Consider the following 27,510-nt stretch of genomic DNA (forward strand, 5'->3'; position numbering starts at 1 on the left):
TCACACTGAATACTGCCCTATCCCATCTGGACAAAAATAATACGTACAGTATATCACTTAAAACGTTCATTCTTGCTGCCATCCTTAGTTCTTGAATTACATTACCCAGCTAATAAGAGGAATGTTGTTTACATTAGTAGAGAGAAAGTATATATTTCTGTAGCTAGCTGAAGGCAGCCTGAATATACAATGTATTCAATTGAGATTTTGTGTCACTGGCCTACACACAATACCCCATAATGTCAAAGCAGAATTATTTTTGTTTTACAAATTCATAAAAAATGTAAAGCTGAAATGTCTTGAGTGAATAAGTATTCAACCCCTTTGTTATTCCAAGCCTAAATACGTTCAGGACTAAAAATGTGCTTAACAAGTCACATTGTAACTTGCATGGACTCACTCTGTGTGCAATAATGGTGTTTAGCATAATATTTCAATGACTACCCAATCTCTGTATCCCACACATACAATTATCTGTAAGGTTCCGCAGTTGAATTTCAAACACAGATTCAACCACAAAGACCAGGGAGGTTTTCCAATGCCCTGCAAAGAAGGCCACCTATTGAGCATGGTGAAGTTATTAATTACACTTTGTATGGTCTAGCAATACACCCAGTCAGTACAAAGTTACAGGTGTCCTTCCTAACTCAGTTGCCAGAGAGTAAGGAAACCGCTCAGAGATTTCACCATGAGGCCAATGGTGAATTTAAAGCAGTTACAGAGTTTAATGGCTGTGAAAGGAGAAAATTGAGGATGGATCAACAACATTGTACTATAGTTACTCCACAATATTAACCTAAATGACAAAGTGAAAAGAAGGAAGCATGCACAGAATACAAATATTACAAAACATGCATCCTGTTTGTAATATTTTTTTATCTTATTTAACCTTTACATAGTAAGGCACTAAAGTAAAACTGCAAAAAATGTGGCAAAGAAATTCATTTTATGTCCTGAATACAAAGTGTTATGTTTGGGGCAAATCCAACACAACACATCACTGAGTACCACTCTTTATATTTGCAAGCATGGTGGTGGCTGCATCATGTTATGGGTATGCTTGTCATTGGCAAGGGAGTTTTTTTTAGGACAAAAAGAAACGGAATAGAGATAAGCACAGGCAAAATCCTTGAGGAAAACCTGGTTCAGTCTGCTTTCCAACATACACTGGGAGACAAATTCACCTTTCAGCAGGACAAAACCTAAAAGACAAGGCCAAATATACACTGGAGTTGCTTACCAAGATGACATTGAATATTCCTGAGTGGCCTAGTTACAGTTTTGACTTAAATCGGCTTGAAAATCTATGGCAAGACTTGGAAATGGCTTTCCATCAATGATCAACAACCAACTTGACAGAGCTTGAAGAATTAAAACAATTATAATATGCAAATATTGTACAATCCAGGTGTGGAAAGCTCTTAGAGACTTACCCAGAAAGACTCACAGTTGTAATCACTGCCAAAGGTGATTCAAACATGGATTGACTTAGGGGTGTAAATACTTATGTGAATACTTTTTTTTATATAGATTTGCAAAAATATATATATATTTTTTTTTACATATTTTGACTTTGTCATTATCGGCTATTGTGTGTATGTCGGTGGGAAAAACATCTATGTTATCTATTTTGAATTCAGGCTGTAACACAACAAAATGTGAAATAAGTCAAGGAGTATGAATACTTTCTGAAGGCACTGTATGTAAAGTGAGAGCTATCTGATGATATCTATACCACATGGTTTCACCCAGACCCAGACAGACAGGCACAGAGCACACAGGAGTCGAGAGGAGGAGGGAGACTCTGATAGGAACTTACGACTGTCTTGTTGGTCCTGGCTCTGGTTCCTTCGGCTGAGCTACGAGGGGCCAAGGTCTTGTGTTGGTCCTGTCTGGGACATTCTTCTGTATCTGGTTCCCCTCGCTGCAGCAGTGTACTGTCCTCCTCGTTAAGAGATTGGTTTACTGCCGTCCCAGACACAGCTCCATACTGCAATAACAGCACAACAACAACCGTCAACACTGGATCCCAGTCAGTCTCTCTGTCTCTCTGTCTCTCTGTCTCTGGGATGGTCAGCGGCAGGGAACGCAGTCTTTAGTTCCAGTTCTACTGGACAGACAGCAACAGATAGTGACAAGGCAGCCTGTATCATGTGTTAATTGTCCTTTGAAAGGACAAAGGAACTTGTCAACTCCCCCTAGTAAAGACGTCGTGTGATCTCCTTCACCAGCGGCTGGCTGTTAGTTAAAGCTGTCTCAGTGAATGTGTGTTATGGCTGTTGATTTGATGCCTGCAGGCATGTGCCCCTCTGCAAACCACTCTGTAACCATTCCTAACATGCTCAATCATTCAAACAACCTCTTCTACCCACACAACAAGACCTCTGTGCTGATCACATACAGAACCATACAGGTTTGTTGTTGCCCTCTGCTAACTGACTGCTGGGATATGTCATGATGCAAGCCTCCAAGGGAGGAGTCTTATGTAGGACCAGAGCTACATGGTCCCGGTAACAATATCTCTACACAATGGCTGTCTGTCTGTCTCTGCCCCGCCTGGCCCACCACCCTGGCCAGACTACTGCTAGACACACTACATACTATAACAGCTTTTCTAACAGCCAGCTCCCTCCTCTCACATCATAAAATGGACGCCAGCAGCAGTCAGAGAAGTGAAATCAAAGACAGCCTGACAATGGCCATAGTGTTCCAGACAGACAGCTTCCACTGTATGACAACAAACTGTATGTATATCAAAATATATCACAGTTATCCTTAAGGCTTATGACGGAACAGTCCTTCCCAGACCTACAATCTTCTGAGGCATGCGTCCCACATGGCACCCATAGGGCTTTGGTCAACAGTAGTGCACTATAAAGGGAATAGGGTGCCATTTGGGACTGATCCTGAGTCTAGTCTTCTCTGTCTGGGTCAGGGGCTTAGCTAGGTGAATGTATGTGTAATGTACAGTACATGATATAGCAGCATGGACTTATAGTCCTGTTAGACACCTGTTGAATGACTATAACAATAATCCATTGGGATTTCCTCTTCACAAAGCTCAGTAAATTGATTATAGACAGCAGAGAGCATGAAAAAGCATGTGCCATCATGATAGGCTGCAGAAGAATGTATACATTTCCCATATGTACCACTGGTCAGTACATGGCTCGCATTTCAATTAACATGGTCATGTCACCTGCTGTCTGTCTGCGTGAAGTGCAGAGTGTGTGTGTGACTGACCTGTTGTCTGCGTGAGGTGCATGGTGTGTGTGTGACTGACCTGTTGTCTGCGTGAGGTGCAGGGTGTGTGTGTGACTGACCTGTTGTCTGCGTGAGGTGCAGGGTGTGTGTGTGACTGACCTGTTGTCTGCGTGCAGTGCAGGGTGTGTCCGAGGGGGAGGATGATGCACTCAGAGCCTCCTCTATGTCCAGGTTGAGCTGGTCCAGTTCCCTCATCAGCTGGCTCATAGACTCACACCACGGGGTCTGAGGCTGGACCAGGGGAGACTCCTGGGGGAAGAGAAAGGCAGGGGGAAGAGTGTGTGATTAGACAACACTGGAGAAACCTATAGATTCTGCAGAAACAGACTATTGTGACACCATGTACTAAACTGGAGCATGCAGTTATCAGAAACAAAGGTAAATGAGTGAGGACCACAACAATCACTACTCCGTAGATGGACAGGAAATAAAGAAGATCATTCAGAGAGTTACCATTGAATTCTCTGGATAATAACATTGAAACAGTTCAGACAGTTGGAGAAGGTTATAAGCACCAGGTGATAACTAAAAACTCGAAATACATTTAAGAGATCATTAGAGGAGCAATAAAATACTTCTATAAATGTCAGAGTGAAAGTTAACAGCAGTAAACAGTACAGACCACCATAGAGGGAAACGTGATAGCTTCACCACCTAGTTCTCAGCAGCCATCACGCAGTAACACAGATCCTCTAACACAGCTCATGTTTGTCTCTGGATGTGTGGCAAAGGGCACCCTGGTCCCTTTATAGTGCACTACTTTTGACCAAGGCCTATATGCACTATATAGAGAATAGGGTGTCATTTGGGACGCATCCAGAGACAAACATGAGCTGTGTTAGAGGATCTGGAGGTTACGATCTCTCTCTCTATTTGAGACCCTTGTTGCGCAACGGTGTGACTCAGAAGACAAGCAGCCGACACAAAGCCATTAATTCATTTCCCGGAATTAACCTGTGGAACTGTCATCTGTGTTCTGAGTGTGTCTGTATGTCTGTTGGAGCCCCTGGCCCCCGGCTCTGTGTTCTGTCTGTGAGGGCCCCCAGGAGCCCCTGTGCCCCCAGTTCTTTCTCCATGCTGCATTAAAACCCCTCTCCTCCTGACAATCATCCTATTGAGGGGTGTGTTCTCTAGCGGGGCTACCGTAGTGCTGGTGTCTGAGCCACAGCCTCCTTCGGTGGAGATGGGTGTGACCCTCCCATTGGCCTCCTGTTCTTCCTGCTTCAATGTAAAGGCAGAGTCACAATCACAACATACAGTATATAGGAACAACTTTCCCTCTCAATTAAAATCTTGATCCTTTTTTATTCTAGTTCAAGTTAAAGCCATGACGTTTTGGCCGTCAATGGCCTTCATCAGAATGAAAACAAAATGGGAATGGACAAGAAAATATAGGAAATACAATTAGTGGGAAACAACAATCAATGAAGAGACAGGGAACTAGAGGTATTAATGCCTCTAGAGAGTTCTTACAACATAAAGATGTTACTAGTAGGGTGCCAGTGATCAGAGCAGAAGTCAGTCCACCTAAGGTCAGCTGGTTGACCTCTGACAGGGGAAACTCCTCAATCTGTCAGTCTGTCTCTCTGTGCTATATCTGGAGCACACTACAACACACTGTCTCCCACTGTCTCTCTTCTCTCTGACAGCCACACACAGTGCTGCCTGCCTGCCTCGGAATGTGAACACTTTTCCTCAGAATGAGTGGAATTCCAGAGGCTTGAAGCTGAGAGAGACACTACCCATGATTCCTTTCTCCTCAATTCTCTGGCCCCATCGATAGTGAGAAACACTGATACCATGGCAATGCTGCCGGTATGAGTAGTGTTATCTTCAGGAAGATAGCTAAATGTGAGAGGGACAATAACTTCATCAGGGTAAATTGGCCACATTGTAAACCCCAAGGCTGGGTCTTTGACATGGTAATGAGGAGTTAAGTGCGTGAGCTCTGGGCACCGTGCCTGGACCATACCACCCACTGAGATAGGTACAGATCACCAGTCAGGGAGAGGACTGGAGATGACTGGGTTAGAGTTTGAGCAGGGTGGCATGCAAAAGGGCACAACGGCTAGGCTAATGGGTTACTCCACTGAAAAAGAGTTAAAACCCATTCTCTCCTAACTTAAAACCCAGTCTCTCCAAACTTTCTAGGTGTTACCCGCTATGTTCCCAGGTCTATTGCCTGGTGAGAACAGTCACACCAGTAGAATCCTTTCACTTATAAACTATAGAAAGATAAACAACATCACAGAAACATGTGTCTTTTTACAGTATACACAAACATACATAACCAACTGATTGATGCACAGAGAGAAAGTGGGGGAGAGAGGGAGACGTGTGCATAGGCCTTGCAGGATTACTATGTAGCAATAGTGCCCTCAGATGGCTAGTATGAAAAGCTGCAGTTAAAATGGACTGTCTGAAGAACAAACATGAGTGCTGCCTGTCAGAGCTCCTGGTCGCGTCCCAAATGGCACCCTGTTTCCTATCTAGTGTACAACTTTTGACAAGGTCACAGTTTAAACCAATTCCAGGTATTTAAAGCATTCCTCCTCCCTTTCCCCAAACAACCTTTATGTTCACAAACAGCCCATTCCCAGTGTTGTGTCAAACAGCCTGTAAAGCCTGCCAGGGCTATCAGCAGAGACAGTGGGAGTGTTCCCTACCTAACCTCTCCCTTCTGTTTTACTGTATGTTCTCATCTCCAGGGTTAGGGTTGCTATTATATGTTGTTATCTACGGAGGGCTTAGCTGAGGAATGACAGCTATGCACTGTCAGAGATCTGGTGTCTCTGACACTTGTAAAGTTAAACCATAGATTTATGATGTAAACATGATTCATAAACATCCAGAAGAGACTTTTAGACGTCAGTAAACCTTGGAAGATGTGGTCACTCATAGTCTGGTAGCTACCAGTAAACCTGGAGGGATGGACTCACAGCCTGGTAACTAGTCAACCTGGAGGGAGGGGGTTACAGCCTGGTAACTAGTCAACCTGGAGCGATGGAGTCACAGCCTGGTAACTAGTCAACCTGGAGGGATGTAGTCACAGCCTGGTAACTAGTCAACCTGGAGGGATGGGGTTACAGCCTGGTAACTAGTCAACCTGGAGGGATCGAGTTACAGCCTGGTAACTAGTCAACCTGGAGGGATGGACTCACAGCCTGGTAACTAGTCAACCTGGAGGGATGGGTTACAGCCTGGTAACTAGTCAACCTGGAGCGATGGAGTCACAGCCTGGTAACTAGTAAACCTGGAGGGATGGACTCACAGCCTGGTAACTAGTCAACCTGGAGGGATGGACTCACAGCCTGGTAACTAGTCAACCTGGAGGGATGGACTCACAGCCTGGTAACTAGTAAACCTGGAGGGATGGGGTTACAGCCTGGTAACTAGTCAACCTGGAGGGATGGACTCACAGCCTGGTAACTAGTAAACCTGGAGGGATGGGGTTACAGCCTGGTAACTACCAGTAAACCTGGAGAGATGGGGTCACAGCCTGGTAACAACCAGTAAACCTGGAGGGATGGAGTCACAGCCTGGTAACTAGTCAACCTGGAGGGATGGACTCACAGCCTGGTAACTAGTCAACCTGGAGGGATGGACTCACAGCCTGGTAACTACTAAACCTGGAGGGATGGGGTCACAGCCTGGTAACTAGTCAACCTGGAGGGATGGACTCACAGCCTGGTAACTAGTAAAGCTGGAGGGATGGGGTCACAGCCTGGTAACTAGTAAACCTGGAGGGATGGAGTCACAGCCTGGTAACTAGTCAACCTGGAGGGATGGACTCACAGCCTGGTAACTACCAGTAAACCTGGAGGGATGGGGTCACAGCCTGGTAACAACCAGTAAACCTGGAGGGATGGAGTCACAGCCTGGTAACTAGTCAACCTGGAGGGATGGACTCACAGCCTGGTAACTAGTCAACCTGGAGGGATGGACTCACAGCCTGGTAACTAGTCAACCTGGAGGGATGGGGTCACAGCCTGGTAACTAGTCAACCTGGAGGGATGGAGTTACAGCCTGGTAACTAGTCAACCTGGAGGGATGGACTCACAGCCTGGTAACTAGTCAACCTGGAGGGATGGGGTTACAGCCTGGTAACTAGTCAACCTGGAGCGATGGAGTCACAGCCTGGTAACTAGTAAACCTGGAGGGATGGACTCACAGCCTGGTAACTAGTCAACCTGGAGGGATGGACTCACAGCCTGGTAACTAGTCAACCTGGAGGGATGGACTCACAGCCTGGTAACTAGTAAACCTGGAGGGATGGACTCACAGCCTGGTAACTAGTCAACCTGGAGGGATGGACTCACAGCCTGGTAACTAGTAAACCTGGAGGGATGGGGTTACAGCCTGGTAACTACCAGTAAACCTGGAGAGATGGGGTCACAGCCTGGTAACAACCAGTAAACCTGGAGGGATGGAGTCACAGCCTGGTAACTAGTCAACCTGGAGGGATGGACTCACAGCCTGGTAACTAGTCAACCTGGAGGGATGGACTCACAGCCTGGTAACTAGTAAACCTGGAGGGATGGGGTCACAGCCTGGTAACTAGTCAACCTGGAGGGATGGACTCACAGCCTGGTAACTAGTAAACCTGGAGGGATGGGGTCACAGCCTGGTAACTAGTAAACCTGGAGGGATGGAGTCACAGCCTGGTAACTAGTCAACCTGGAGGGATGGACTCACAGCCTGGTAACTACCAGTAAACCTGGAGGGATGGGGTCACAGCCTGGTAACAACCAGTAAACCTGGAGGGATGGAGTCACAGCCTGGTAACTAGTCAACCTGGAGGGATGGACTCACAGCCTGGTAACTAGTCAACCTGGAGGGATGGACTCACAGCCTGGTAACTAGTCAACCTGGAGGGATGGGGTCACAGCCTGGTAACTAGTCAACCTGGAGGGATGGACTCACAGCCTGGTAACTAGTCAACCTGGAGGGATGGAGTTACAGCCTGGTAACTAGTCAACCTGGAGGGATGGAGTTACAGCCTGGTAACTAGTCAACCTGGAGGGATGGGGTCACAGCCTGGTAACTAGTAAACCTGGAGGGATGGAGTCACAGCCTGGTAACTAGTCAACCTGGAGGGATGGACTCACAGCCTGGTAACTAGTCAACCCGGAGGGATGGACTCACAGCCTGGTAACTAGTCAACCTGGAGGGATGGACTCACAGCCTGGTAACTAGTCAACCTGGAGGGATGGACTCATAGCCTGGTAACTAGTCAACCTGGAGGGATGGACTCACAGCCTGGTAACTAGTCAACCTGGAGGGATGGAGTCACAGCCTGGTAACTAGTCAACCTGGAGGGATGGACTCACAGCCTGGTAACTAGTCAACCTGGAGGGATGGACTCACAGCCTGGTAACTAGTCAACCTGGAGGGATGGACTCACAGCCTGGTAACTAGTAAACCTGGAGGGATGGGGTTACAGCCTGGTAACTAGTCAACCTGGAGGGAAGGACTCACAGCCTGGTAACTAGTAAACCTGGAGGGATGGGGTTACAGCCTGGTAACTACCAGTAAACCTGGAGAGATGGGGTCACAGCCTGGTAACAACCAGTAAACCTGGAGGGATGGAGTCACAGCCTGGTAACTAGTCAACCTGGAGGGATGGACTCACAGCCTGGTAACTAGTAAACCTGGAGGGATGGGGTCACAGCCTGGTAACTAGTCAACCTGGAGGGATGGACTCACAGCCTGGTAACTAGTAAACCTGGAGGGATGGGGTCACAGCCTGGTAACTAGTAAACCTGGAGGGATGGAGTCACAGCCTGGTAACTAGTCAACCTGGAGGGATGGACTCACAGCCTGGTAACTACCAGTAAACCTGGAGGGATGGGGTCACAGCCTGGTAACAACCAGTAAACCTGGAGGGATGGAGCCACAGCCTGGTAGCTAGTCAACCTGGAGGGATGGACTCACAGCCTGGTAACTAGTCAACCTGGAGGGATGGACTCACAGCCTGGTAACTAGTAAACCTGGAGGGATGGGGTCACAGCCTGGTAACTAGTCAACCTGGAGGGATGGACTCACAGCCTGGTAACTAGTAAACCTGGAGGGATGGGGTCACAGCCTGGTAACTAGTAAACCTGGAGTGATGGAGTCACAGCCTGGTAACTAGTCAACCTGGAGGGATGGACTCACAGCCTGGTAACTACCAGTAAACCTGGAGGGATGGAGTCACAGCCTGGTAACTAGTCAACCTGGAGGGATGGACTCACAGCCTGGTAACTAGTCAACCTGGAGGGATGGGGTTACAGCCTGGTAACTAGTCAACCTGGAGGGATGGGGTCACAGCCTGGTAACTAGTAAACCTGGAGGGATGGGGTTACAGCCTGGTAACTAGTAAACCTGGAGGGATGGAGTCACAGCCTGGTAACTAGTCAACCTGGAGGGATGGACTCACAGCCTGGTAACTAGTCAACCTGGAGGGATGGAGTCACAGCATGGTAACTAGTCAACCTGGAGGGATGGACTCACAGCCTGGTAACTAGTCAACCTGGAGGGATGGACTCACAGCCTGGTAACTAGTCAACCTGGAGGGATGGACTCACAGCCTGGTAACTAGTCAACCTGGAGGGATGGAGTCACAGCCTGGTAACTAGTCAACCTGGAGGGATGGACTCACAGCCTGGTAACTAGTCAACCTGGAGGGATGGACTCACAGCCTGGTAACTAGTCAACCTGGAGGGATGGACTCACAGCCTGGTAACTAGTAAACCTGGAGGGATGGGGTTACAGCCTGGTAACTAGTAAACCTGGAGGGATGGGGTTACAGCCTGGTAACTAGTCAACCTGGAGGGATGGACTCACAGCCTGGTAACTAGTAAACCTGGAGGGATGGGGTTACAGCCTGGTAACTACCAGTAAACCTGGAGAGATGGGGTCACAGCCTGGTAACAACCAGTAAACCTGGAGGGATGGAGTCACAGCCTGGTAACTAGTCAACCTGGAGGGATGGACTCACAGCCTGGTAACTAGTAAACCTGGAGGGATGGGGTCACAGCCTGGTAACTAGTCAACCTGGAGGGATGGACTCACAGCCTGGTAACTAGTAAACCTGGAGGGATGTGGTCACAGCCTGGTAACTAGTAAACCTGGAGGGATGGAGTCACAGCCTGGTAACTAGTCAACCTGGAGGGATGGACTCACAGCCTGGTAACTACCAGTAAACCTGGAGGGATGGGGTCACAGCCTGGTAACAACCAGTAAACCTGGAGGGATGGAGTCACAGCCTGGTAGCTAGTCAACCTGGAGGGATGGACTCACAGCCTGGTAACTAGTCAACCTGGAGGGATGGACTCACAGCCTGGTAACTAGTAAACCTGGAGGGATGGGGTCACAGCCTGGTAACTAGTCAACCTGGAGGGATGGACTCACAGCCTGGTAACTAGTAAACCTGGAGGGATGGGGTCACAGCCTGGTAACTAGTAAACCTGGAGTGATGGAGTCACAGCCTGGTAACTAGTCAACCTGGAGGGATGGACTCACAGCCTGGTAACTACCAGTAAACCTGGAGGGATGGAGTCACAGCCTGGTAACTAGTCAACCTGGAGGGATGGACTCACAGCCTGGTAACTAGTCAACCTGGAGGGATGGGGTTACAGCCTGGTAACTAGTCAACCTGGAGGGATGGGGTCACAGTCTGGTAACTAGTAAACCTGGAGGGATGGGGTTACAGCCTGGTAACTACCAGTAAACCTGGAGAGATGGGGTCACAGCCTGGTAACTAGTAAACCTGGAGGGATGGGGTTACAGCCTGGTAACCACCAGTAAACCTGGAGAGATGGGGTCACAGCCTGGTAACTACCAGTAAACCTGGAGGGATGGACTCACAGCCTGGTATCTAGTCAACCTGGAGGGATGGAGTCACAGCCTGGTAACTAGTCAACCTGGAGGGATGGAGTCACAGCCTGGTAACTACCAAGGTCAGGGGGACGGTTGGAAGAACACACATCAGAGCTGCTGCAGTATAGCACCCTATTCCCTATAATGCAATACTTTTGACCAGAGCCGAGGAGTGCACTATAGACATTGAAGAGGGGAATGAAGCTGTTGATAATAGGAGACTAAGTTCACTGCTACTGTAATATACCCAACGATGCCTGCATAGGAGCTCTGTCAAAACAGGAGGGAAAGCAAAAACTGTTTAAGGATGCATGTATGCATTTATGTATGTATTCCTGCAAGACCTGCTGGGTTTTGTGTTTTAAAATGCTGGGGAAAATGCGAGATGAATTTACTCCTACACACTCATTCCAGCAGAGTAATATCTCAGAATGCAAAAACAACAAACAGTGGGGAGCAGACTATTGAAGGTGTTTGTATAGCAAAGTACTGTGTTTGTACTGAGCCTTACTGGAATTAAATAATATAAGACTTTTTTGTATCAAGCATCTCAGAGTATGAGTGGTGATCTAGGATCAGGTCCCCTCTGTCCATGTAATTGTATTCATTATCATCTAGGATCAGGTCCCCTCTGTCCATGTAATTGTATTCATTATCATCTAGGATCAGGTCCCCTCTGTCCATGTAATCTTATCATTATCATCTAGGATCAGGTCCCCTCTGTCCATGTAATCTTATTCATTATCATCTATCTATAAGGCAGAACTAGATCAGCACTCCTACTCTGAGACCCTTGATACATATGGCCCCTGGCAAAGAGGCAGGAAATACATGGCCTGGGGGAGAAACAGTTACATTTCCTCATTGAGAGAACAGGCTGGATTATATCAACATACGATGGATTCATATACATTAATATACTGTATCTAATGGTGTTGAACTACAGTTAGTACACAGTGCCCAACTCTGACATAAACTTTCAAACACATCTCTACTGAACCAGCTGACCTTAGGTGGACATGAATATTACATCAATATGTGAGGAATACAGGTGGGACTATCTTTACAGTTGTCTCTAAAATGCGTCTGTAAGCCTACCTCTGTGCTGCTGGTCTCAGTCTCTGCCTCGTAGCCACTGTGGTTATGGTTTTTGGAGGAGGAGGAGAGGTGGGAGCTGGCTGTAGTGTTGGTTGTAGATCCTCTCTCCTTAACTCCTTTGTCTCTGTTGCTGCTCCTTCTCCTCCGACTGACCAGGAACTCCCTGCTCTGAAGCAGCTCTGGGAATGTGTTCTCATCATCCCCATCTTCATCATCCTCACCTTCATCATCCTTCTCTGAGGAAGACTCCCTGCAGTCAGAGCTGTTGTCGATGAAGAGGCTGTGGTCGGTGCTAGAGTGACAGGTGGAGGGACTACAGGTGAAGTCTGAGAAGGTGATGGAGCTAGGTTTGTGTTTGATAATGCAGGGGTGATCGCAGAGGCCTAGCCCTGCCAAGGGGGCCTCAGAGAGGGCCAGGGTGAGGGAGGGAGGTCTGAAGGGATCCATGTTGTTGTCTACACTGACCACTAGAGAAGGGATGGAGCTAAAAGCCTCTGATTGGACCACAGAGATAGTGACGTGGCTGACCTCTGTCTCTGATTGGACCAGAAGGGTAGGGATATATCCATTCTCTGTTGGGACTAGAGGGACGGGGACATGGTTGTCTTCTGTGTGTTCCAGATCAGTAGGGACTTGTCCGTTCTCCACAGGCCCCTCTGAGTAGTCCTCAGGCTGGCTGTCTGTCTCTGTCCACCTGGGTGACTCCTCCTCTACCTCCCTGTCTGTCTCTGTCTGCCTGGGTGAGGTATGCCCCAGCTCCATGTCTGTCTCTGTCTGCCTGGGTGAGGTATGTCCCAGCTCCATGTCGGTCTTTGTCTGCCTGGGTGAGGTATGCCCCAGCTCCATGTCTGTCTCTGTCTGCCTGGGTGAGGTATGCCCCAGCTCCATGTCGGTCTTTGTCTGCCTGGGTGAGGTATGTCCCAGCTCCATGTCCTCTAGCTGACCAGAGAGGTTAGCATCCAGGGTATGTCCTGATTCTACACGTCTGTTACTGTCCTCAACTTCCAGGTTTCCCTCTATCCTAGGAGCAAGAACATCCACATCTCCCTCTATCCTAGGAGAAGGAACATTGGAGGCTAGGCAGTGGTCCTCAGCTGCTCCTGGAGAAGTGCTGTGTAAATCCAATCCATTGTTATTGGCATCATCAGGCGATGGTGATGTGACACTGCCTGGCTCACTGAGGAGACCCGCGGGACAGACGATCTGGACTAGGTCTAGAGGGTCAGGAGGGGAGACATCAGAACCAGACTCTGCTGGCCCTCCTGGACCTCCAGTACTAACAGCTAGATCCCCCTCTATCCCAGGAGCTCCAGTACTGTTATATTCACTACCAGCCTCCCTGTCCTGCTGGGGTATGTCCTGGTGGTCTAGTTCCAGTTTCGACAGCTCCGGGCTTAGAGGTCCTGGCAGACAGACATCCTCACTGCTCTCTGTGGAGCTGTCACCATCATGAGAATACTCTGGAGCACAGTCTGAGGAGGACTGGTGTGTGTGTGTCTGTGGTTGTGTCTGTTGCTGTACCTGTGTCTGTGCTGTTGGCTGTGTCTGTGGTGAGAAGGTCCTGCCTGGTGATGCTAACATGGCCAGAGACTGTCGCTCCTCCAGAGTAAACATCAGAGCTGTGTCCATGTTGTCTCTACAGTCGGTTACAGTGTGTTACTAGGGAACAGGTAGTCTGGTGGTGTGGCTGGTGGTCAGGTAGATCCAGAGGGACTGCTGTCTGATGAAAGAGCTATATGGATTTGCCATGTTCCTCTCAGACATCCTCATCACCTGGATTAGCAACACCAACCTTCACACAGATCAAACAGCAGATCACTTGAAACAAATAGAGAAGATGCAGCATTAAAAACAGACAAGATACAGCATTAAAAACAGACAAGATATTGCATTAAAAACAGACAAGATACTGCATTAAAAACAGACAAGATACAGCATTAAAAACAGACAAGATACAGCATTAAAAACAGACAAGATACAGCATTAAAAACAGACAAGATACTGCATTAAAAACAGACAAGATACAGCATTAAAAACAGACAAGATACAGCATTAAAAACAGACAAGATACAGCATTAAAAACAGACAAGATACAGCATTAAAAACAGACAAGATACTGCATTAAAAACAGACAAGATACTGCATTAAAAACAGACAAGATACTGCATTAAAAACAGACAAGATACAGCAAAACAAAGATAGAAGATAACGTTACAACATTAAACGAACAGAGAAGATACAGCAATATAGAAGATACAGCATTGGAGAGGATACAAATAAGATACTGCATTAGAGAAGATACGGAGAAGACACTGCATTAGAGAAGACACTGCATTAGAGAAGATACTGCATTAGAGAAGACACTGCATTAGAGGAGACATTGCATTAGAGAATATACTTAGAAGATACTGCATTAGAGAAGATATTGCATTAGAGAATATAATTAGAAGATACTGCATTAAAGAATACACTGCATTAGAGAATATACAAAGAAGATTATGCATTAGAGAAGATACAGAGAAGATACTGCATGAGAGAAGATACTGCATTAAAACAAACGGACAATAAAAAAACATTAGTTCCAAGTCATAAGCACCTCACAGCGACATTTCTCAAAGACTGCTTGCTGTCCCTGGGTTCAGATCATCACACACATCTATCTCAACTAAAAGAATAGTAATAACTTTACCTTTAAGAACAGATTTACCAAGCTAGTATTTGTAAGTGTGTTTCGTCTCTCCCCTTCTGACTCTCCTACTAGCAGTGAACTAACTACAGCAGGGTGAAGCCAGAGTCCAGCAGAGCTATGAATATTCAGGCTGCATTCCAAATGGCACCCTATTTCCTATACATTACACTACTTTTGGACAGGGTCCATAGGGCTCTGGTCAAAAGTTTTGCATTATGTCGAGAATATGGTGCCATTTGGAACACAGCCCCAGAGAGGAGCTGCTAGCAATGAATCTGAACATCTGGCTGCAGTCGCAATGTTCAAGTCTGGATCTGTTTCTGACACTATGGCAGTGACATCTCTGCACACAGGAATATAGCTACTCTCCCCAGCAGCTGTTGTACACACACACATTCCATAATCACTCCACTCTGTGTAGGGATCCCCATCTGTCTCAGGGTACAAAGGGAGGCTTTTCTCAGACTGCTCTTTCCAAACAAGTTGATAACAAAGTTACATCAGTAACTGCATTCCCTACATTTCACAGATAGATACACTAACCCCAACTGTGAGGTCACGCTACAGCTTAAACTCAGTCATGAATGCCTTTGCAACTGTCCTCATATTCCCTGGACAAGAACTTTGCCTCCTGTATGTATGGAGAGCTAGAAGTCTATTGATTAGTATGGTTGATCTGTATGTATGGAGAGCTAGAAGTCTATTGATTAGTATGGTTGATCTGTATGTATGGAGAGCTAGAAGTCTATTGAGTAGTATGGTTGATCTGTATGTATGGAGAGCTAGAAGTCTATTGAGTAGTATGGTTGAACTGTATGTATGGAGAGCTAGAAGTCTATTGATTAGTATGGTTGATCTGTATGTATGGAGAGCTAGAAGTCTATTGAGTAGTATGGTTGAACTGTATGTATGGAGAGCTAGAAGTCTATTGATTAGTATGGTTGAACTGTATGTATGGAGAGCTAGAAGTCTATTGATTAGTATGGTTGATCTGTATGTATGGAGAGCTAGAAGTCTATTGATTAGTATGGTTGATCTGTATGTATGGAGAGCTAGAAGTCTATTGAGTAGTATGGTTGATCTGTATGTATGGAGAGCTAGAAGTCTATTGAGTAGTATGGTTGATCTGTATGTATGGAGAGCTAGAAGTCTATTGATTAGTATGGTTGATCTGTATGTATGGAGAGCTAGAAGTCTATTGATTAGTATGGTTGATCTGTATGTATGGAGAGCTAGAAGTCTATTGATTAGTATGGTTGATCTGTATGTATGGAGAGCTAGAAGTCTATTGATTAGTATGGTTGATCTGTATGTATGGAGAGCTAGAAGTCTATTGAGTAGTATGGTTGATCTGTATGTATGGAGAGCTAGAAGTCTATTGATTAGTATGGTTGATCTGTATGTATGGAGAGCTAGAAGTCTATTGAGTAGTATGGTTGATCTGTATGTATGGAGAGCTAGAAGTCTATTGAGTAGTATGGTTGATCTGTATGGTGTAATGGATGGTTATTTAGTAGTATGGTTGATCTGCATGGTGTAATGAATGATTATTGATTAGTATGGTTGATCTGTATGGTGTAATGAATGATTATTGATTAGTATGGTTGATCTGTATGGTGTAATGAATGATTATTGATTAGTATGGTTGATCTGCATGGTGTAATGAATGATTATTGATTAGTATGGTTGATCTGCATGGTGTAATGAATGGTTATTTAGTAGTATGGTTGATCTGTACACACTTAGAAAAAAGGGTTCCAAATGGGTTCTTCGGCTGTCCCATATGAGAACCCTGTTTGGTTCAAGGTAGAAACCTTTTTGTTCCAGGTAGAACCCTTTTTGGTTTCTGTGGACAGAGTTCTACATGGAACCTAATAGGGTTTTACGAGGAAACAAAGGGTTCTACCTGGAACAAAAAAAGGGTTCTTCAAAGTGTTCTCCTATTGGGACAGCCAAATAACCCTTTTTGGTTCTAGATAGCACCTTTTTGTAAGTGTGTATGGTGTAATGGATGACTCCTAAGCTGACACACAGCTATCCATGAAACAGCTATAGAGAATCAGAGAGCTGGCTCCCATGTAGCTACAGTACATCCTGCTGCTCTGTTGTCACACACACACACACACACACACACACACACACACACACACACACACACACACACACACACACACACACACACACACACACACACACACACACACACACACACTGCTGCCCTGAGAACCAAGCAGCTGCTGCATCTTGGACCATGGCCCTGACTCTAGCTCTTATAACAACTGCTCAAAAACACACATGCGGTAGATCTGTAGATCTGTTCTATGTGCGCTATTTGTTTTTCTACGTTTAAAGTTAAGTTTTGCATCTTTTACTTTTGGTTTTGTACACCTGCTTCAAACAGCTGAAAATACAATATTTTTGATTATGGAAAACATATTTCACAGCGGTTTAAATGGTACAATGATTCTTTACACTATACTTGCTTTTTTGTCACATAAACTGAAATTCGGCGAACTATTAGAATTTTAACAACCAGGAAAGGGAGGAGCAATTTCTGCATAGTGCATAATCCCTCCGCCTTATATAATAATAACACAAGGAATAAATACACAATGAGTAACAATAACTTGGCTATATACACAGAGTACCAGTATAATCATAAGAAATAAGCAGTAGCAGCAGCGTATGTGATGAGTCAAAAGAATGAGTGTAAAAGGGATGAATGCAGATAGTCCGAGTAGCTATTTGGTTAACTATTTAACTAACTATTTAGCAGTCTTATGGCTATGGGGTAGAAGCTGTCCAGGGTCCTGTTGGTTCCAGACTTGCGCTATGAGGGAACAGTCTATGACTTGGGTGGCTGGAGTCTTTGACAATTCTTAGGGCCTTACTCTGACACCTCCTGGTATAGAGGTCATGTATTGCAAGGAGCTCAGCCCCAGTGATGTACTCGGCCGTACGCACTACCCTCTGTAGTGCCTTTTGGTTGGATGCCAAGCAGTTGCCATACCAAGCGGTGATGCAGCCAGTCAATATGCTCTCAATGGTGCAGCTGTATAACCTTTTGAGGATCTGAGGGCCTATGCCAAATCTTGGGGGAAGAGGCATTGTTGTGCCTTCTTCATGACTGTGTTGGTGTGTTTGGACCATGTTAATTCCTTAGTGATGTGGACACAGAGGAACTTGAAGCTCTCAACCAGCTCCACAGCCCAGTCGATGTGGATGGGGGTGTGCTCAGCCCTCCTGTTTACTGTAACCCAGGATCAGCTCCTTTGTTTTGCTGACATTGAGGAAGAGGTTGTTGTCCTGGCACCACACTACAAGGTCACTGACCTCCTCCTTATAGGCTGTCTCATCGTCGTCGGTGATCAGGCCTACCAACGTCATGTCTTCAACAAACGTATTAATGATGATGTTAGGAGTTGTGCATGGCCAGGAAGATGTGTTGTTGCCTACCCTCACCACCTGGGGCGGTCTGTCAGGAAGTTCAGGATCCAGTTGCAGAGGGGGGTGTTCAGTTCCAGATAACGGAAAAGAATCATCTCTGGATTTTGACTTCTTTATTTAATTTAATTTTATAGTCCAAGTTGGTGAAGCCAGAAGGCTTGTGATTCATTTATTTTATGCTGTGACAAACATTTTAAAACAAGACCTTGAGAGAGGATCATTGACTAGAATTTGCTAGAAATGTCATAGATTTTTTTGGGCTAATGAATGATAACAAATGCAGTAAGAAAATGTTAGCTTTTATGTAAAATATAGCCTACCTTAGAATAGCACATGATGCACGGCGGTTTAGATTCGCGGGCAATGATCAACCGCGGCGCTATCCATGATGCTGAATCTCCGCTACAGTTTATCTGTTTGATTAGCACAATAAACGGATATCATAAAGTAAAAACAGCCACAACTTTCCCAAATTCCCCCGATAGCCAGGTGCAAGGGGAGAGAAAAGGACCATGATGCACCTTTCAGTCAAATGTAGGCTAACATTTATGTAGCCTAATTATAACAACATTGTAATAACCTTATAATATTTGACCAGTCGGCCAATAGTGCTTCATAGGCCTTCATTAAAACTAGGCTATATCAACTTAATAGTGTGGTGACTTTGAGAGAACTTTGAGTTGATTAAATTGCAAAGAATACAATTTTAGATTGTATTATATGCTTTTAAATAGCACTTCCGGTTTAAACGAGAATACCGGGAAGCCCAGTCATTTCTTTCAATTTTCTCGGGAAGGAAAATTGGTAGATTCTCAATAAAATATTCAACCCTAGTCTCTACATGTTTTATTCTGTGAAACTGATCCCACAACTGAGGAATTCAATCTCTTGTTTAATTTAATTTTAACTATTTTCTTCAATTTAAGAAACATACAAATGTTTTATATATTTTTTTATCTTCTATAAAATGTATCTACAAACACAGTCAAAGAGTTGGATGTGAATATAGATATAGAGTTGGATATGGGTTACATTTAAAACAGTCAATGAAAGATCAAATCATGTTGACACAGAACAAAGTAATACAACTTGATAAAGGCAGAGAGTTGTAACAGCAGTTTTAACCTCTAAGGCTCACACGAACCCACGGTGAGGACACCAGGACTGACAAGTCAGAGATGGAAAGTGTCTCAAAGGGCAATGAAAACAAAAAACAAACAGACAGAAAATGGAACCCTATTCCCTTTATAGTGCACTACTTTTGACCCGGGCCGATATGGATAGGGCTTTAGTCTAAAGTAATGCACTATATAGGGAATAGGGTGCCATTTGAGACACTAGTAGAGTCTTACCTGTTAGGTGGAGAATAGTCCTGTGTGTTATCTAAACAGACAAACTGAGATCACAGCAACAAAACACTGGAGAGAGACAGAGTCCTATAGTGAAGCCACAGTTCTCTTAAGACAAAAGAGAGAGCAGGATAGAGAGTGAGGGAGAGAGGGACTAAGAGAGTCTCTGTCAGAAGAGACAAGAGTAGAAGAGAGAGTGAAAAGAGAGAGAGAGTAGAAGAGTCTCCTGTCAGAAGTGAAGCCACTCAAGCAGGTCTTCCTCTGCAGGGCAACTCTTCCTCAATTATTCCTCAATTATTCCTCAACTATACCTCTCTATCCTCCCTCAGGGCTTAGTGGAGGTTAACGCTGGTTACCTCTATGCATGCTGCTAGCGCTCTGACTAAGCCATTCAGAATATGTGTAAGGGCAAGGAGTGTGAGAGTGAGTGTGTGCATTTGTGTGGGAGGTGGAAGGGGGAGGAGAGAAGAGATAGGAGAGAGAGGGAGGGGGAGATGGAGATGAAGTGAGGGAAAGGAGTAGTATTTGGTATTTGGCACAGTAAGAGAACAAGGTAATATGTGGTTCCAGCTAACACAACATGTTAGGCTGTGAAGACAGAGTGAGCTCATGACTCTATTGTCACTGAACTCAGAGTGTGTGTGTGTGTGTGTGTGTGTGTGTGTGTGTGTGTGTGTGTGTGTGTGTGTGTGTGTGTGTGTGTGTGTGTGTGTGTGTGTGTGTGTGTGTGTGTGTGTGTGTGTGTGTGTGTGTGTGTGTGTGTGTGTGTGTGTGTGTGTGTGTGTGTGTGTAGTGTGTCATCCTATCTGGATGCAACAACATGGCAGTCAGGCGCAGCAGAGTGGATTCCTACTGAGGAGGAGTGGCAACATGCCTTGATATCCTGCTGTAGCTGGTTAAAATATAAAGACACAGATGGCCGAGATAAGGAATTCCAAAGGATCTTCTCAGGGTCAAAGATATGCTGCTATGTTATAGGGAAAAGTGTCAAACAGAGATATAATAAGGTATGTGAAGTATTTGCCATAGTGATAGTGCCTTGTTTGTCCAAAATAATACAGTTAGAATGTGAAGTTAGTCATAACTAATCTACTTTAGTTCAGCCATGTGCTGTCCATTACCGAATGACAGACAGGAGTCATTGATGGCAGCTCTGCACGACATCAGACTATTAAAGGAAGGAGTCTGAACTAACCTGACCTCTGATCCAGAGAAGTCCAGGGGAACAGACCTCTGTCTGCATTCAGTAGGAGATAAAGTCACTCTTAGAACTAACTAGAAGCCTGTCATACAGAGCTCCTCAGAGGGTGATAAGAAGAGTAAACACACACACACACACACGTGAGGGGGTACACTACAGCTGCTGTCTGCTGATTGGCTGAGTGTGTGTTATTTACATTCATTAGGGGCCACCTGATAGGCTAAAGTAGCTAATGAAGAATGCCAAAGGAGCTCACTCTCTGTAAACCACCCTGAAATCCACTCCACAGAGAGAGAGAGAGAGAGAGAGAGAGAGGGGGAGAGAGCAGCTGCATTCATCTATACCCTCTCCTCACCCCCTCTCCCTGATCTTCCTAACCCATCTTCCTCCCCATCTTCTCTCCTCCTCTCTCTCGAAGCCATAATCACAAATCAGCCCCTGCTGCACTCTGACCTCCTCTGTCTTGTTCTCATTCATAAAATACTCCGCTATCCAGTCATGGCTATCTTTCTCTGTCAACAATAGTTTCCGCCATCTCCTTGGAAAGCTGTTCTCTGCCCTGCCGTTGTCTCTATACATCTAGTTTAAGGGGTTTATGATCAACCAACCCCGCCCTAACATACCAGTACATCCAAACATCAGAGAACAGTCATACACACAAGAAATAGTACTGTTATGCTTGTACAGTAGTGTCATATCTAAATTAAATGTGCCATAGTTGTAAGGAAAGAGGTTTAGATGTTTTCTTTTGGTAAAACAGTTAATATAGCGATTTTCCTGGGGTGTTTCACATACAGTAGTGTTCAATGGCGACAGAATCTGGAAAGAGTCAGAAGTCTACAGTGTAACTAGAGAGATATGAAGAGAGAATACATTAGATAGCATGGTCCCCTTTTGGTTCTGTTGCATGCTGCTAGGTTGAATGACATTCCTTAGTGTCCTTGGTGGTCCTATCTGGCTTTGTTGTTGTCTGAACGAGCAGATAAAAATAATCTTTACTACAGTGTCTTATATGGTCTGTTATGATCTCTGACCTCTGTGTGCAAAATGACATGACTTTGGAACGAGACACAAAGCAGGAAAACTCCAACCAGTTCAGTAGCCTGCTCCTGAATAAATGGAGATACTCTCCCTGAACTATACTGAACAAAAATATAAACGCAAAATGCTGCAATTTCAAAGACTTTACTGACTTACAGTTCATATAAGGAAATCAGTCAATTTAAATAAATTCATTAGGCCCTAATCTATGGATTTCACATGACTGGGAATACAGATATGCATCTGTTGGTCACAAATACCTTAAAAAAAAGTAGGGGTATTTATCAGAAAACCAGTCAGTATCTGGTGTGACCACCATTTGCCTCATGCAGCACGACACATCTCCTTCGCATAGAGTTGATCAGGCTGTTGATTGTGGCCTGTGAAATGTTGTCCCACTCCTCTTCAATGGCTGTGTGAAGTTGCTGGATATTGGCGGGAACTGGAAAATACTGTCGGGCACATCGATCCAGAGAATCCCAAACATGCTCAATGGGTGACAAGTCTTGTGAGTATGCAGGCCATGGAAGAACTGGGACACTTTCAGCTTCCAGGAATTGTGTACAGATCCTTGTGACATGTGGCACGTGCATTATCATGCTGAAACATGAGGTGATGGCGAGGGTGAATGGCACCACAATGGGCCTCAGGATCTCATCACTGTATCTCTGTGCATTAAAATTGCCATTGATAAAATGAAATTGTGTTCGTTGTCCATAGCTTATGTCTGCCCATACCATAACCCCTGAACCACCATGGGGCACTCTGTTCACAACGTTGACATCAGCAAATCGCTCGTCTAAACAACGCGGTTGTGAGGCCAGTGGGACGTACTGCCAAATTCTCTAAAACAATGTTGGAGGCGGATTACGGTAGAGAAATTAACATTAAATTATTTGGCAACAGCTCTGGTGGACATTCCTGCAGTCTGTATGCCAATTGCACAATTCCTCAAAACGTGGGACATCTGTAGCATTGTGTTGTGTGACAAAACTGCGCATTTGTGGCCTTTTATTGTCCCCAGCACAAGGTAAACCTGTGTAATGATCATGTTGTTCAATCAGTTTCTTGATATGCCACACCTGTCAGGTGGATGGATTATCTTGGCAAAGGAGAATTACTCACTTAATGGGATGTAAAAAAATCTGTCCACAACCTTCGAGAGATATAAGCTTATGGAACATTTCTGGGATCTTTAATTTCAGCTCATGAAACATGGGAACAACACTTTACGTTTATATTTTTTTCAGTGTAGAAGAGGGAGAGGAGAGGAGAGGAGAGGAGAGGAGAGGAGAGGAGAGGAGAAGAAGAGGAGAAGAAGAGGAGAAGAAGAGGAGAAGAAGAGGAGAAGGAGAGGAGAAGGAGAGGGGAAGAGGAGAGGAGAGAACTAATTATTCCCTTTGCCAGCTCTTATGAACAACATTGGGGCAACAGTTGGAGGAACACATTGAAAAAATGGCTGTTTTAGTGAAAGGCTGCCTTTGTCTTCATCTGGTCTCATCTGGCTCAGCTGCTGAGGTGAAGAGGTCCTGCCTGCCTCCCAAATGGTACCCTATCCCCTATATAGTGCAGAGGCCCTGGTCAAAAGCAGTACACTACATATGGAATAGAGTGCCATTTGGGACATAGACAGGGTCTGTCTGTTCCAGGTTCTGTGTGACCAGAGGTTAGGGTTAGGGCTGGGAACAGCTCTAGTCAAACACAGCTCAATGTTTCGAAAGGCAGGCCTTGCTGCCCCGCTGGAGAACAGACTTGTTTGTGTCCACGGAGAGAGAGAGAGAGAGAGAGAGAGAGAGAGAGAGAGAGCGAGAGAGAGAGAGAGAGAGAGGAAGAACGACTAAATGAGGGAAAAGAGGGCACCTGGCCTGAAAAGCAGTTGAGTTGAGCCGTGCTGTGCAGAGCTTGGTTTAGACCCTGTCTGCGTCCCATATGGCACCCTATTGGGCTCTTGTCAAAATAGGGAACAGGTTGCGTTTTTGGACATAACCAGAGAAGCAATAGAATCTGCAGGGTCATTCAGAGAACTGAAAATGACCTAACAGAAAGTCACAGTCACACTGAGCTCTGGGGACTAAATACTACATCAAACACAAGACTTAATTGTTACTTAATTACTTCATTGTCTCAATCCTAACTGGCTAATGTAATGACACAGTACCTAGTATCTAGCCGTGAACTAAAATCTTACAACAACAGTGTGTATGTGTGTGTGTATATGTGTGCGTGCATGCGTGCGTGCATGCGTGCGTGTGGGTGCGCGCTCATGCATGTCTCTATGTGTTATTCAGGTGGTAGATTGACAGGAGGCAGAGTTGATGGGATATTGCTCTGCTGGTGAGCGGTGAGCAATATAGAGCTGTTTCCCCAACCCGCAGGCTGCTATGACAGCTATGTGAAGACATGGCCGGAGGGCCTAGGAGTCTGCCAAGACAACCAACAGCTAGAGATGCAAGCATGCCAGGGCCAGAAACAGGATACTGCTGTTCCTCTGGAGTTGATTACAATGTTTCTACTGGGTATTTCTATTTTATTTTCCTTTATGACACACCTCTTCATCTTCTGCTGATGTATAGTATATAGAATTCCCTCCCTCTAACAGAGAGCCCATTGGACAAAGTTGTGATTGACAGGGGTCATGACCCAATCACAGGGGAATTAAGGCGTCAGCATGCTTCGGTTCGGCTGGTGCCTAGCCGACTTCCGAATGAGTGTTCTCACATATTTCCTTAATAAAAGACCTTCACTTGAAAAAACTAGAAAAAATCGGCAATAGTACTGTTTGTCCATTTTGAGACGCTGTAGCCAGAAAATAATCTCAAGACTCAAGACATCTGTCATTCCTTTTGATGTTTTTCACTCTGATGTTTTTCACTCTGATGTTTTTCACTCTGATGTTTTTCCTTCTGATGTTTTTACCGAGATCTTAGTTGCACAATTTTACATCTAACTTTCGCAAGTGAAAAAACTTGCATGAAAACTATTCGTCTCTAGTTGAATGACAACAAACATTGAAGAATCCCTCCTGTTGACCAATCACCGACGAAGGGGTGTAGACTTCGGCTACAGACTTCGGCTTGCCTTGAGAAAAAATGTTGTGTGCACGAACAGCCCAAAAAACCTTGCAGAAGACCAAAACGAACAAAAATTGTACAAAATGTTGTCATAAAATATGCACAAACTGTTCTGAACTGTTTCGGATGGCCAGCATGCAGACCCTTTTAGGGTCCCCAGGACACCAGATGAGATGAGGGCTCATTCAGTAATAAATCTCCCAGTAAACTGGGACACCACTCTTAACGCTGCATGCTAACCACCAGCTAAATACTGTTGTTATCACAAGGCTGCACAACATATTTTAATCTGTCAAGAGCATTGCACACATCTCTCTGGTATGACAAAAACCAAGTGCACTGTCATTACTCTTGCCTTGCCTCTATATTGTCTCTAATCAGTGGAATGAATCAGACGGACTGTCAGGACAGAAGACGAACGTCAAGAGATTGTGGTTCCTATAGAACAGAGACAGAGAGAGAGAAGCCAGCTGCAACATGTGGCTGTATGGTTGAAGGCCTGCTGCCTGCCAGCAACAAAACATGCTATTGTGCTCAGCCAAGTCTGAGAGACTGCTCTTCACTTAACTTCAAATTTGGGTAAAACCTCTAAGATCACCTTCCCAAACAAGACAATAGGCTAATCGGGGGCTGCATCCATAGGGCCCTGGTTAAAATTTGTGCACTATATACGGAATAGGGTGCCATTTTGGGCGCAGACTGAATGTCAGACGTTACATTTCAAATGGTACTCTTACGCAACAGTCACAATATTTACACCACCCATGGACAATGAATAAAATACCATAATGAGATAACGCTCTTTTGTAGAACATTGCAGCAATACTTTTGTCCTTGACTCAATATTCCCATTCCATTCCCATTCCTTTTCAATTCTCCTGCATTTCCAGCATTCCAGAGAGAATGGACAGATGTTCTGTGTTATCCTTCCTCCCTGCAATCTCTCTCTCTCTCTTAGATAGGGAGGGGGGGGGGGGGGGAGGGGGGTTCTGTGGTGTTTTTAAACAAATGAGGATGTCACAATAACAAAAGATACAATTCTAAAGTCTCTCCTCCCTTCTACACCCCCCCTTACATCTCAGTCTCACTCGCTCTGTCTCTCTCTTCCGTGCCATCTCTCTCCTCTCTACCATGCCATCTCTATCCTAACCCAGTATCATAAACTGCTATCTTCATATTTAGACACAGATAACTCGTACACTGTAATGGAAAACTGTAATTTATACAGTAACTTGGGGTATTATCAACAGTAAATACTGTGAAACATTTTACTACAGCATACTGTAAATTATGGCCCATTGTGGGAAAATGTTGTAGGCAGGGAAAGAATTGCTGTATTTTGAATGGTATGCTCTCTCTAATTCTCTCTCTCTCTCTCTCTCTCTCTCTCTCTCTCTCTCTCTCTCTCTCTCTCTCTCTCTCTCTTTCTCTTTCTCTTTCTCTTTCTCTTTCTCTTTCTCTCGGAGGACCTGAGCAATAGGACCATGCCTCAGGACATCCTGGCCTGATGACTCCTTGCTGTCCCCAGTCCACCTGGTCGTGCTGCAGCTCCAGTTTCAACTGTTCTGCCTGCGGCTATGGAACCCTGACCTGTTCACCGGATGTGCTACCTTGTCCCAGACCTGCTGTTTCAACTCTCTAGAGACAGCAGGTGCGGTAGAGATACTCTGAATGATTGGCTATGAAAAGCCAACTGACATTTACTCCTGAGGTTCTGACCTGTTGCACCCTCTACAACCACTGTGATTATTATTATTTGACCCTGCTCGTCATCTATGAACATTTTAACATCTTGGCCATGTTCAGTTGTAATCTCCACCCGGCATAGCCAGAAGAGGACTGGCCACCCCTCATAGCCTGGTTCCTCTCTAGGTTTCTTCCTAGGTTCCGGCCTTTCTAGGGAGTTTTTCCTAGCCACCGTGCTTCTACACCTGCATTGCTTGCTGTTTGGGGTTTTAGGCTGGGTTTCTGTACAGCACTTTGTGACATCAGCTGATGTAAGAGCTTTATAAATACATTTGATTGAATTTGATTGATACTGTATTTAGACTACATTAGGTATACTGCAATATGAAATACAGAAATGTACTTTAGCCAATTAGCTTCCTGTAAATTACTATCAAATTCACGGCAACACCTTTACACTGTAGCCTACAGTATTTAAGATGGTTTACTGAAACAATTGATTTACCTCTGAGAGAGAGAAAGAGATAGACAGTGTGAGTGGGCCCTGACAGTAAATCTCAGTAATACAAAAATAAAGGTGTTCCAAAAAAGGTCCAGTTGCCAGGACCACTAATACGAATTCCATCTAGACACCGTTAACCTAGAGCACACAAAAAACTATACATACCTGGGCCTAAACATCAGCACCAGAGGTAACTTCCACAAAGCTGTAAACAATCTGAGAGACAAGGCAAGAAGGGCATTCTATGCCATCAAAAGGAACATCAAATTCGACATATCAATTAGGACCTGCCTAAAAATACT

At 45.1% G+C, this 27,510-nt stretch overlaps 1 protein-coding gene across 5 annotated transcripts in view; it reads right to left on the reverse strand.

The window, feature by feature from the left end:
* Positions 1 to 20,111, reverse strand: part of stard13b (StAR-related lipid transfer (START) domain containing 13b) — a 124,750-nt gene extending 104,639 nt beyond the window's left edge. Inside the window, exons 1-6 of one of the 5 annotated variants that reach the window (XM_045724517.2) lie at positions 19,711 to 20,111; positions 18,679 to 18,771; positions 12,223 to 14,040; positions 4,408 to 4,485; positions 3,364 to 3,513; positions 1,820 to 1,990 (exon numbers count right to left, since the gene is read on the reverse strand). In XM_045724517.2, the coding sequence (XP_045580473.2) occupies positions 1,820 to 1,990; positions 3,364 to 3,513; positions 4,408 to 4,485; positions 12,223 to 13,851 (2,028 nt within the window). In that variant the 5' untranslated portion in view covers positions 13,852 to 14,040; positions 18,679 to 18,771; positions 19,711 to 20,111. Of the gene's footprint in view, positions 1 to 1,819; positions 1,991 to 3,363; positions 3,514 to 4,218; positions 4,486 to 12,222; positions 14,041 to 14,911; positions 17,040 to 18,678; positions 18,772 to 19,710 lie in introns of those variants that run through there. The other 4 variants (XM_014214522.3, XM_014214523.3, XM_045724518.2 and 1 more) reach the window with 4 other exon arrangements.
* Positions 20,112 to 27,510: the final 7,399 nt, after the last annotated feature.

Source organism: Salmo salar, chromosome 09 (assembly GCF_965601325.2).
Source record: "Salmo salar chromosome 09, fSalSal1, whole genome shotgun sequence".
NCBI classification, from domain to species: domain Eukaryota; kingdom Metazoa; phylum Chordata; class Actinopteri; order Salmoniformes; family Salmonidae; genus Salmo; species Salmo salar.